This window comes from Aspergillus fijiensis, assembly GCF_003184825.1.
Source record: "Aspergillus fijiensis CBS 313.89 unplaced genomic scaffold BO72scaffold_118, whole genome shotgun sequence".
Lineage (NCBI taxonomy): Eukaryota > Fungi > Ascomycota > Eurotiomycetes > Eurotiales > Aspergillaceae > Aspergillus > Aspergillus fijiensis.
In genome coordinates, this window is record NW_024469094.1 from 1 (window position 1) to 11,947 (window position 11,947).

The 11,947-nt window shown below is 50.8% G+C and overlaps 1 protein-coding gene across 1 annotated transcript; it reads left to right on the top strand.

The window, feature by feature from the left end:
- Positions 1 to 3,896: 3,896 nt before the first annotated feature.
- On the top strand, positions 3,897 to 11,114 carry BO72DRAFT_502302 (putative sensor histidine kinase/response regulator; the record flags this gene model as incomplete). Its single annotated transcript, XM_040949053.1, has 4 exons — positions 3,897 to 6,805; positions 6,871 to 8,058; positions 8,135 to 9,009; positions 9,079 to 11,114. The coding sequence occupies 4 exons, from the start codon at positions 3,897 to 3,899 to the stop codon at positions 11,112 to 11,114; spliced, it is 7,008 nt and encodes a 2,335-aa protein (XP_040795040.1).
- Positions 11,115 to 11,947: the final 833 nt, after the last annotated feature.

The window sequence follows — 11,947 nt, forward strand, 5'->3', positions numbered from 1 at the left end:
GGGTGGGTGGGTATTGATAGAATGAGATGAGATGAATTGGGATAGGATAAATGGAATGGGGTTTAGGACTCGCAGTAGTGGTAGTGATAGTAGCAATACCAGCACTACCAGTAATAGGGTGTTGGGTTTAGGTGGTGGAAGGAGATTAGGAGAAAGGCTCAAATTGATCTGACCTTTCCTAGTTGTAAAAGCAGAATGAAGAAGCACTGGCAGCAGGTTCTACTGCTATGCTAAAATGCTAGTACAATAATGAGAAATAATGTATTGACCCAGCCAGCAAGAGATCGTCGATTTGTGCTGGCAGAGTTCAAGATGTGGAAATGGTCCGTCGCCCCGGGGGGGGAAAGAAAGGAAAGTGGAAAGTTCCAAGCTATGACGTAGTTAAGGCAAGCCCTGGACTGGGCTGGGCTGGATGAATGGGGGGAGAGGGGAGAGAGGAGAAGAGGAGAAGAGGAAAAAGGGAACAGGAGCGAAAGTAAAGGAAAACCCCGAGGGCTGTTTTCGGCACTTGTCTACTATTAATCTTCTCCAGTCAAAAGACGTCTCCCAGATGAAGTTTGTCTTTGGGGCTGAATAGATGATAATTCAGTAGAGGTAGCAGCTGATTGATTGTCTGGTCTCAATGACTGGCAAACAATCCCGTCAAGCCGCCGCAAATAGCCAAGTGTGGGAGAGACAGGAGAGAAAAGAACAAACTGCGGAATTGAAGACAGATCGGGAGGGAAGTGGGATAGTCCGCTACGGGGAGAGCGAAAGCAACTTACAAGGAAATCAGTCACAAGAGAGCAAGAGAAAGGATGGGCAAATCAAGTAACCAAGTACTCTACTCTGGTAGTCCCTCTACTGCCTTGCCTAGTCTCAGCAGCGGGCAAAAAGGTCAAGAATCCAAGAATGAAGGAAAAGACCTGTCTGGACTTGCAAGGTCTTGTGTTGACTAAAACAGATTTCAAAGTCCCACTAAGCAATGAACAAGGTTCTTGGTATATTATCTGCAATACATTATGCATTGTTGTGTATAGTAAGTACTCCGTAGAGCAGCAGCAGCAGCAGCACGAGTGTACAGTGCTAAACTAATATTAATAACCTCAGGAACCTTAACCCCTCTAAATGATGCCACGTTCAAATTAGTCGCAGGAACGACAAATGCTGAATGACATTGACATACCTGAAAGTAGACTAGTGTAAGGGCAGCCCCCGTCTTGAGTTTGCATCAAGTAAGCAAGCCCTATCCGCCCATGCCGCCACCATCATCATCATTACTACTAAGTATCATCCTCTGTAGTACAGAGTAACTAGGTACAGTACTCTTATCTAGAAGACCACTGCTTGCTTAACTATCCTCCGGTAACCTAATGGTTCAATGATTCCAACTGTGGCGCCCCGAATACGGTGGAGCATCACTGTAGCTGCTCGCTCATGGCTGCATCATCGAGCCGCGACAGATGCCTGTCCTCTGCACTGTACCCTCCTTGGTCACGAGCCACTTACCGCAATGCCTAAGGCTGAAAACTCCTCCACTTTCTCCCCTCAGCTCTCTTTCCCGGATACTGGGTCCGTCCACTGTGTAGCAAGCAAATGGGACGTCTTACAGCTGCGAATAGTGGACGAAGAACAAAAACCAGAACGAAATGGATAGGTCGATTTTTCGTCATACTACTTTCGTACTAACTTGGTAGGCTTTGCCGCTTATGTTCCAGCTATGTGCAATGACCCTTTTAGGTGATCCCCGAGATCCTCAACAATGGTTCGTGAGGCACGCGATCTGCGCAATAACCACTAACCACTAACAGACCATGTGTTCGCTTCACTTCTAGACCTTCTGAAGGTAGCGACTGGATTCTTGCTTGCATCAATGATGGCATTTCTCCTAATCTGTCTAGCCGAGTTTTGGTTAATAGACTGGGTCCTCCGCAATAATAAATATGCCCAGTGTCCATCGCGACATCTTATATATTGTCGTCCTCCTGACACTGCGTTGATGACTCCGAGAACGACTTTCTAAAGTACACTACTACTAATATTGTGAGCTTTGGATTCTTGATTTCTACATGTGAGCTTTTACGCCCACTAGGATGTAGCTCAAATCGTGCACTAGGAGAGGCCTGCTTTAAACACCTTAAGAAAATCCCGAGCGAACCCGCGCAGACCCGGGGTTTAGAACTAGAATGATGATCGCAGAACAGAGTCTCGCTCGCTCGCGATGGTTGCTGAGGCGAAGCGATGACGGCATGGAACCGTCAGTGTTCAGTGTTGCCGCGTGGGTTGGCAGTCTCCCAAGCATTTGGTACCATGGGAGTCAGCCAGGCTAGCTTACTTTATCTCCTGCTCAGACACTCCAGCTCCAGGGAGCTATAAGTAGCTAACTGGGAAATACACAGCCTGCAGCGAAGAGTCCATCCACGTATCACCTTCGGTAGTTCGTCTGCAGCTGTACTGTACCTACTCCGTACCGTGCAGCGGACCCCCATTTCTTGCTGCCGGCGCTGCAGTGCTTACTTGTTTGACTAGTGTAAGTGCAGGAACCTGACGATCTTAAAAGCGATGGTATGACGAAGCCGTGTTCCATGTCGGCGATGGAACACGTGGGAGGGTAGACACACTCTAGTACTAAGAACTCACTCACACCTCGAACATACGGTACATTGAAACATGTTGTCGTAGCCCTTGTCCAAGGGAATTGATGCGAGATCTATTTGACACAAGCGATCGGGAGTTCATGACAATGTGCCGGTGGGTGACATCTTCGCATGCTACCGAGTACTAACTACCTTAGTCTAGTTAAACTCAGATTAAGACTGACTGACTTTCAGTCAGGCCCCAGAGCCCTGTTGAGCCCTGTTCCTCGAATCATAATTCCGAGTGATATTCAGGAGTATGGCCTTTAGGCAAAATATTCCTCTAGTCGCCAGAGGCTACAGTGAATAAAGTGCTAGTGTAGTCTTTCATGCGCCCACCAGTGCCATTGATCGTTCCCGTACTTTGGCTGATTCTTGGCAGCCTACTTCTGAATGCATGATTTATGCATTGCACTGTACCACAAAAGGCCACAATGTGACAGGCCTGAATAACTAGGGAAGATACGAGGGGAAAAAAAAGGCAAATTACAGTCTACCAGAGTAGGAAAGTTGAACAAGTGGCGCGGTAGAGAGGGCTGATGGTGATGAGTGGCATGTTGCCAGTCGGCCGTTTGCTGCCTGCCATCCATCCATCACGTTGTGCCCTGAAAACAAGTGAGACAAATCGACGGCTGATCGGCCGCCCACTTTTTTCTACTTCAATTTCCCTCGTGATGCCCAACGGCAGCTGACTCAGCCCAGAGCGAAAACGACGGGAACCCTCTCCCAATGAGGAAATCCTGCAGCCTCAGGCACTCATACCCACTCCGTCCCCCTCAAACCAAAGTTGCGAAGTTTCGAAGTTCCTGCCTCGCCTCGAAAAAGAACTGGAGTCTTATCAAAGTGGTTTGTTCACTTACACTACCCATCATCCTTGGCCAAGGGGTAGCTCGTGTTGTTGAGGTAAGCCCACCATCCAAAAAACTACATTCAATCTAAACGAAGGAGATCCCCCCCCCTCAAAAGCAGAGTGCGCACAACCGTGCGGTCTCGACTGGAGCCGTTGACCTTTACCTAATCTAGTCCCAAGGAGCGGCAACACTCACTCACTCGCTCACTTTCGCTCCCTCGTTCTCCCTCCCTCCTCTCTCTCTCTCTCTCCACCGTCCTTGGCGACGATTATTGTTCAAACCGTTTTTGTTCTTATGAATCTTCTCTCGGACCACTCCGACCACCCCTTCTTCCGAGTACGAGTGCGTCTACACACGACAGGCGATTCATCTATGGCCGTCAATTGAGGGGTGACATTCTGTCTGACACAATTGTTTATTGTTGGTTGCGATGGACGATAGCCATATCTTGGGGGATGATTTGCCGCTCCCCCCGGCGCGGCTCTTTGAGAGGTTGGCACAGCTACCTGGATACACCTGGGATCAGTCTGTTGAGCCGTTCCACTCTACCTACAATCACTGGCATGTCTTTGGCCTTCGTCATGCCGTTGAATCTGACGTTTCCACCCCCGCCGCAACCTCCTCGGGCCCCTCCAGTCTGGCTCGCAATTCCCCGCGCACCGAATCCCGTCCCCCGTTTCGTCATCATTGGAGGAGCAGCTTAAGCGAGTCCAGCAGCGAATTATCGCTGTCTCGTATCGATCATGAGCCGATATGGATCCCGGTCGTCGCCCGTGTTTCGTCCCACGTTGTCAGACTCGAGCGCGAATTCCATATGCTACGGTCGATTGTGCAAACTTCGGACCCAGATTGCAACCACACAATACGGCCGATTGATCTGATACGACTGCCGCCAGACCCCGGGGATTCGGGCACTCTGCTCGTAGCTCTTTTCGAATCGCCCGGTCCGAACATGCTGCGGGAGATGGTCGCTTTTGGACCCGCTTGGTTTGCAGTTGGCGGCAGGACCGACAGCAACGAGCCCACACCCGGAGAGCAGGTATCTCTTTCGGTATTTCTAGACTTCGCGATTGGGGCATGTGATTGTTTGGAACTTCTGCATTACGGCCTCAAAACCGTCCATGGTGAAATTCGGGGAGATGCCTTCCACTTCAACCGGGAGGCCCGTTCGGTGAAGCTGACCAACACTGGCAATGGCGCTCGGTCATTCGACAATATCTTGAGCGAGGGCTGGTCGTCGCTTTCGAGGGAATTAGGCGTCAAGAACAAGCTGCAATTCATCGCACCAGAGCAGACGGGGAGAATGCCAACAGAACCGGACAGCCGGACAGATATCTATGCGCTTGGCGTGCTCTTCTGGACTATGCTGGTGGGCAAACCGGCTTTCACCGGCAGCGATCCCGTCGAAGTTGTGCAGAACGTTCTCGGAAAGAAGTTAGTCCCCGTTTCAGCGAAGAGGATGGATGTTCCGGATGCCGTATCAGCTGTCATTCAAAAGATGACGCAGAAGGCTGTCAATGAACGTTACCATACGATTTCTTCCGTTAAGCGAGACCTAGCGCAGATTTCCCAGTTACTTGGAGATGGTGATAGCGAGGCCTTGAAGGACTTCCAGATTGCACAGCGGGATGTCTCATCTTTCTTCACTCTTCCGTCTCGCATGTTTGGACGACGTGAAGAATACGACAAGATTATTAGTGTTGTGGAAAAGGTTCACAGGCGCCAACAATCTGCCTATGCGAGAGCTGGCGCGCAAGCTTCTAGTGGAGTGGGTTCGAACTCGTCCGTGTCCGACGGCCGAGTTGACAGCTTTGAGATCGCGTCGGGCTCAAGCGACTCGGGTTCATTTCATCTAGCTTCCAAAACTACTAATGGCGGCCCTCTAGGTCGGGTCTCTACGCATGAGTCTCTGCATAGCACGGAGTCTTCCCTTTCAACTCCGAAGCCGGGAAATGCCTCTGGCAAGCTCAAGAGTCCGGTGGAATCACGCGCATCCTGGGATATTGCAGACCGAGATAGCCACCCTTCGATGGGCACAAGCACGCAAAGTCATGGAGAGTCGATCACTTCTGTCACTAGACCTAAAGCTGCCAACAAAGCACGTCGGATCGGAAAATGTGAGATTATCGCCATTAGCGGCGCGGCTGGTATCGGCAAAACCGATCTTGTAAATCGAGTTCAACCGACGATACGTAAACTTGGGTACATTGGCATAGCTCGTCTGGACCGAGCTAGGCGAGTTCCCTTTGAGCCTTTTGCGAAGATCTTGGCTAGCCTTCTCCGTCAAATATTCTCGGAACGTGATGTCACCACCGACTATCACAACAATGTCCGCACGGCACTACGACCCATGTGGCCGACCTTGCATCGAGTCCTCGAGCTTCCGGAACAGCTCATGTCATCTGGTAAGAAAGATAAGCAGATCTCACCTAGGCTTTCTGCAGCGCAGCATATATTCAAAGATGTCTCGACCAAAGGAGAACCGTCCAAGCGCGTAGCGATGCCTCGTCTTGACGACGGGCAAAGCTCGGTCGACTTTTTTCTGTCTAATGCAGCACTGAAGAACATGCGATTGATGGAGACATTTTTGGAGATTCTGAAAACTCTATCGCAGTACAGGGTGATTTGTGCATGTGTGGATGACCTGCAATATGCTGATGACGAAACCCTGGAGTTGATTATGAACATTGTGAAAGCCAAGCTACCTTGTGTGCTTATTCTCACGAGCCGACAGTCGGAACTCGAGTCAGATGCCATCAAGTCCCTTTTCGAAGCCGAAAATCCTAATGTGACACGAATTGTGCTGAAGCCTCTCGGAGAAGAAGAGATCATGCAAGTTGTAGCGGCCACGATGCACCAAGCTCCAAACCCAACATTAACGCCACTCGCAGCCGTGATCCAAGAGAAGAGCATGGGCAACCCTTTCTTTGTGCGAATGATGTTGGAGACTTGCTATAGCAAGAATTGCATCTGGTATTCCTGGAAAAACTCTACCTGGGAGTTTGACTTGGATCGTATTTTCACCGAATTCGTGGCACCTAGGTATGGAGAGGGCCTGGGACTTGGTTTTATTGCTCGGCGTCTTCAAGAAAACCCTACAGCGGCGAGGTCCATCATGGTCTGGGGAGCGTTGCTGGGAAGCCCCTTTGCCTTCTCGTTGGTCCAAAAGCTTCTTACAAGCGAGTTTCTATTCTCGAGCGATGATGACGAAGCTGTTGATTTGACATGCCCTCAGAATGCGAACCTGATTCGACAGTCCGAGGCCGACATTGTCGTTGGGCTGCAGTATCTTGTCCAAGCAAACCTTATAATTCCCGGGAAAACGGACGATGAATTCAGGTATGTTCCCCGAATAACTTAATCTTACCCCCACTTGATCATTCCACTGACTCGGGCCGCATAAGGTTTGTAAATGATCGGTTCTCACAAGCCGCATTGTCATTGACTGAGGGTCGAAATGTTGAGAAAATGCATTTCATCATATCTCAAGCCATGATGAAATACTATCATGACGGACGCAGTCGATATGCCTTGGCACGGCATGTGGCTCTCGCGTCGCGAATCATCAAGTCTCGTGTTGTCGAAAGACTGGAATACAGAAAGATTCTCTGGGATGCAGCTCAGACTGCAGCTCAGTCAGGCGCTCGACCGACTGCGCTCTGGTACTTCCGCCATTGTATCGCATTCCTCCAGGACGACCCTTGGAATGATAATAACACGGATGTTTACTACCATGAGACCTTGCGTCTGCACATTGCCACTGCCGAGATGTCATGGTCTCAAGGACATAACACAGAAGCCCTGGATCTTCTGGACAAGGTGTTCGAGCATGGAAAAAGTGCCGTTTGCAAGTCAAGGGCTTGGATTGTGAAGGCAAAAATCTACGCTCAAATGGGAAACCACCTCCGCTCCATGGATTCGCTTCTGACATGTCTTGATGAGTTGGGGGTCCATCTTCGGGAGCCAACCACATACGAACAATGCGATACTGCATACAAAAGTCTTAGCGAATATCTCGGCAAGATGGACTTGGATGTCATTGTTCGGAAACCTATCAGCAAAGATATCAACATGATAACCATCGGAGCAGTGATGGCTGAGGCGATGTCCGTCACCTACTGGGATGATGGCTTGACGTTTTACCGAATGGCAATAGAGATGATAAATCTTCACCTGTTCAAAGGTGGCTTCGTGCAGATCTCAATAGGCTGCTCCCATCTTGCCATGATTTCCTTCAGTCGCTTCCGTGATCTGGACCTTGCTGTCAAACTCAGTGACCATGCGCTCAGTCTCCTTGAGCGCTGCCCTGAGCCATGGACCCAAGGTCGGGGCCTGATCGTACATAATCTTTATGTTGCTCACTTGCGGGTGCCGTTGTCATCTACGCTTCCTGTTCTTGAAACCTCGGTGGAGACTTCGTTCTCAATGGGTGACCCCTACATCACTTTGATCAGTCTCTCCTCGATGGCAATGACGCGGCTGTTCTTGGGCCACGATATGGCTCAGGTTGAGGCTTTCTGTAATGAAAGCCCCGAGGATATACCTGACTGGGTAAATGATACTCGTGGGGGTGCCACTCTCCTCGCAGTACGGTAAGACTCCCTTCAAGCCGAGCACTTCCAACCGGGAAGAGTGAAGATACAAAAACTAATTCCCTTAACCATGTAGACAAGTTGCGCGTGCGCTGCAAGGGAAGACATCCTGCCGGTTCGCTGACACTGTCATGTCTGACGAGCATCACCATACCAATGAATATATCGCTTTCCTGGATAACAATGCTAGCAATGCTGATCGCCCGCGGGACATTTACTGGGGTTTAGCAATGATTCCTCTGTTCGCTTACGGCCACCATACCCGAGCTATAGAGGTTGGCATGCAGATGATGAATACGATGCCTAGGTTGTGGTCTGCTCGTGTCTCTTATGTCGTCTATTTCTACCTTGCGCTCTCCCTTCTGACGCTCCACAACGACTACCCTGCACGTGGGTATCTTGATGGAGGGTTGAAGCCGGTGCTGAAGTACAAAGCAGAGGTGGATTTCGCACGGAGCGCTTGCGATGCGAACTATGGCATGTGGTCACTGATCCTGGAGGCTTTGATTTGCGAAGTCCGAAACGACCACACCTCGGCCATTCAGGCTTTTGAGGCTGCTATTGACCACTGCCAGATCCATGGATGGCCATTGGAGGAAGCCCTTGCCCTTGAGCTGCACGGTGAATTCCTGATCCGACGTGGTGCAAAGAGAGCGGCACGCTCAGTGATGCAGGATGCGATCGCCGCCTGGGCAGCAGTCAGCGCTGTGGGTAAAGCAGCCCAACTGACCGAAAAGCACGAGTGGCTACTGAAAACCGCGACATCTTCGAGAAATGTTGACGTCGGGTGCCAGACTGTTGACTCACTCCTTGGAATCAACCGCAATTCAGGACAGGAACATATTGGTGTGAACCCGAATATGGAAGAAGATGATCGGAAACAGCGCTGGTTAGAACAGAACGGCGTTACGACTGGTGAGCGGTCATTGGACATTTCGGGTGTTGGTCTCGGTAAGCTTGAACTACTTGTCCCGAATTTCTGATTCCCCCCTATTGGTTTTTGAGTCTGACAGCAAGCAGATATAATTGATCTCTCGAGTATCCTCGAGTCGAGCCAAGTGATGTCGTCTGAGCTACAGATCGACAAACTCTTGACAAAAATGATCGAAATTGTCCTCGAATCGTGCAACGGTTCGGACTCAGCTCTGATTGCGACAAACTTCGATAACAATTTCACCGTAGCTGCGACTGGCGACATGGAAAAGGGCCAAAAGTCTTATGTCGACGGTCTTCCATTCTCGTCAATCGAGGACAAGATGGCCCATCAGATCTCCCACTATGTCATGCGTACCCGAGAGGAGGTCCTCGTCCACAACGTTCTTGAGGATGAACGATTCTCCAACGTTAGCGAAGCTTATCAGACAAGATATCCCATGGGAAGATCGGTCATTGCATTGCCAATCATGCAAGCCGAAAATCTTCTTGGTGTCATCCACATCGAAGGAAAACCAAACTCCTTTACCCAACGCAATGTGGTCGTGCTTCACTTGCTTTGCAATCAGATCGGCATCTCCTTGTCCAATGCATTACTCTTCCGTGAGGTTCGCAAAGTCAGTGCCACCAACGCATCGATGGTTGAAGCACAAAAGCGCGCGCTAGCCCAAGCTCGAGAGGCGGAGCAGAAGGCCAAGGTGGCAGAAGCCGAAGCTAAGCACAATGTGAAACTCAAAGAAGATGCAGCCAAGGCTAAATCCATCTTCCTTGCGAATATCTCCCATGATTTGCGCACTCCGATGAACGGTGTGATCGGTCTCTCCGAACTTCTCAAAGGTACTCGATTGGATAAAGAGCAAGATGAATATGTCGAGTCGATTCGTGTATGCGCCGATACTCTGCTGACCCTCATCAACGACATCCTCGACTTCTCGAAGCTTGAAGCAGGAAAGATGAAGATCTCCACTGTCCCCCTCAATATCCGAGAAACGATCTCGGAGGTAGTCCGCGCGCTTCGTTATACGCACCGCGACCGAGGCTTGGAGACCATCGAGGACTTGGACAAGGTCCCCCCAGAACTTGTCGTCCTTGGTGATCCTGTTCGGCTGCACCAGATCTTCATGAATCTGCTAAGCAACAGCTACAAATTTACGCCTAAAGGGTCTGTGACCGTGCGGGCCCGGGTGTCGCGAGAAGGCAAAGGGCGCATCCGTTTGGAGTGCTCGGTGTCGGACACCGGCATCGGTATCTCTGAGGAGCAGAAGTCGCGACTCTTCCGACCTTTCTCTCAGGCCGACAACTCGACCGCAAGATCATACGGAGGTAGTGGGCTAGGGTTGAGCATCTGCAAAGCGATCATCGAAGACGTCCTGGGAGGAGCGATCTGGCTCGATTCCACGTCCGGCGTCGGCACCACAGTCACATTCCATCTGTCCTTCAACAAAGTGAAGGATGCTTCTAATAAAGGTCTACGTTCGAAGCTCCCCAGCCCCGACGGGGAGAAGGCGTCTTCCCCCAAGCCCACGGCTCGTGATCTGAGCATGGTCCCCCGCGATCAGATCCGGGTGTGCATTGCCGAAGACAATCCGATCAACCAGAAGATCGCCGTCAAGTTCGTGACCGGCCTCAATCTGCAGTGCGAAGCCTACAGCGACGGCCGCCAGGCGGTCGAGGCTCTCCGGGCCCGCTCCCGGGAAGGCAACCCCTTCCACGTGGTCCTCATGGACGTGCAGATGCCCACCCTGGATGGATACAACGCGACGCGCGAGATCCGCAAAGACCCGGACCCCAATGTCAACGAGGCCCTGGTCATCGCGATGACCGCCAGCGCCATCGAGGGCGACCGGGAGAAATGCATCGACGCCGGCATGAACAACTACCTCCCGAAGCCGGTCCGATCCACCATCCTGGCTGAGATGCTCGACCAGTACCTCGCCCCGGTCCCCGCCTACACGCGCACTCGCATGACGAATCGCGATCGCGGGAGCATGAGTACCGACGCCGGCACGCCGCCACTCAGCAACAGCTCTTCGACGCCCCAGTCCCAATCCGCTAGTCCAGTTATCGCACTCACGCCCGAGGAGGAAAAACCACTTGCCCCCAGCAACAGCAACAGCACCTGAACAGCAACAAGGCATTCGAAGGAAAAATTGCAACATTTTGCGGGAATTCTCGAAAGTCTCTTCTTTTCTTCTCCTGTTTCCCTTGCCGCCCCCACTTGTTTGTATGTTTGAGATACCACATCTGTATAAATTGGAGTTCTTCCCCCCATCTTTTTTTTTTCTCTCTCTCTTCTATTCCTTCATCTGTTTGTCTTCATTCGGCCCCCCCCCCTTTTCTCTTATACAAAATGTTGTGATATATCCCCAGCTACAATCTGTCTGCGTTAGGGGTAAATTTTTCCATCCATTACATAGCTTCGTTTCTGGTTAGCGAATCTTCTGGTTTTCTGCTCCCAAGCTTTCTCTCCAGCCTCTTTTGCTTTCAAAACCACGATCGGCCACAATGGGGTATGGATATAATTAGACCCTGGTCTCCTTTCGTTCCTCTGTCCCCCACATCCCCTTCTAGGCGCGTGCTTCTCTACCTACCCTATGTTGGTTGATCTGTCGTCTACTGTGGTGTCCGCATAGGCCTATCCACCACAACAACTTGATGATTAAATGAAGGATATGATTAATGATACTCGAGATACTCACTCACTCACTCAACCAGTGTTAATTATGCTATCCAGACCCGGCGAAGTTAGGTACTCAGATGCTACGTAATCGTAATAACCCCTACAGAGCGTCGCGCCTCGCCTCTACGGTATATATGTTTTGCCGGCATGATGGTATGCCTACCCAGCGTCATTGCGGGGACTTTTGGAAAAGGAACCTCCCCGAAATATAAGTCGAGCTGCTTTCTTTTGCCAGCAAGATGTGTTGATTTCCAAATTCTGTGTTACTTCTCGACT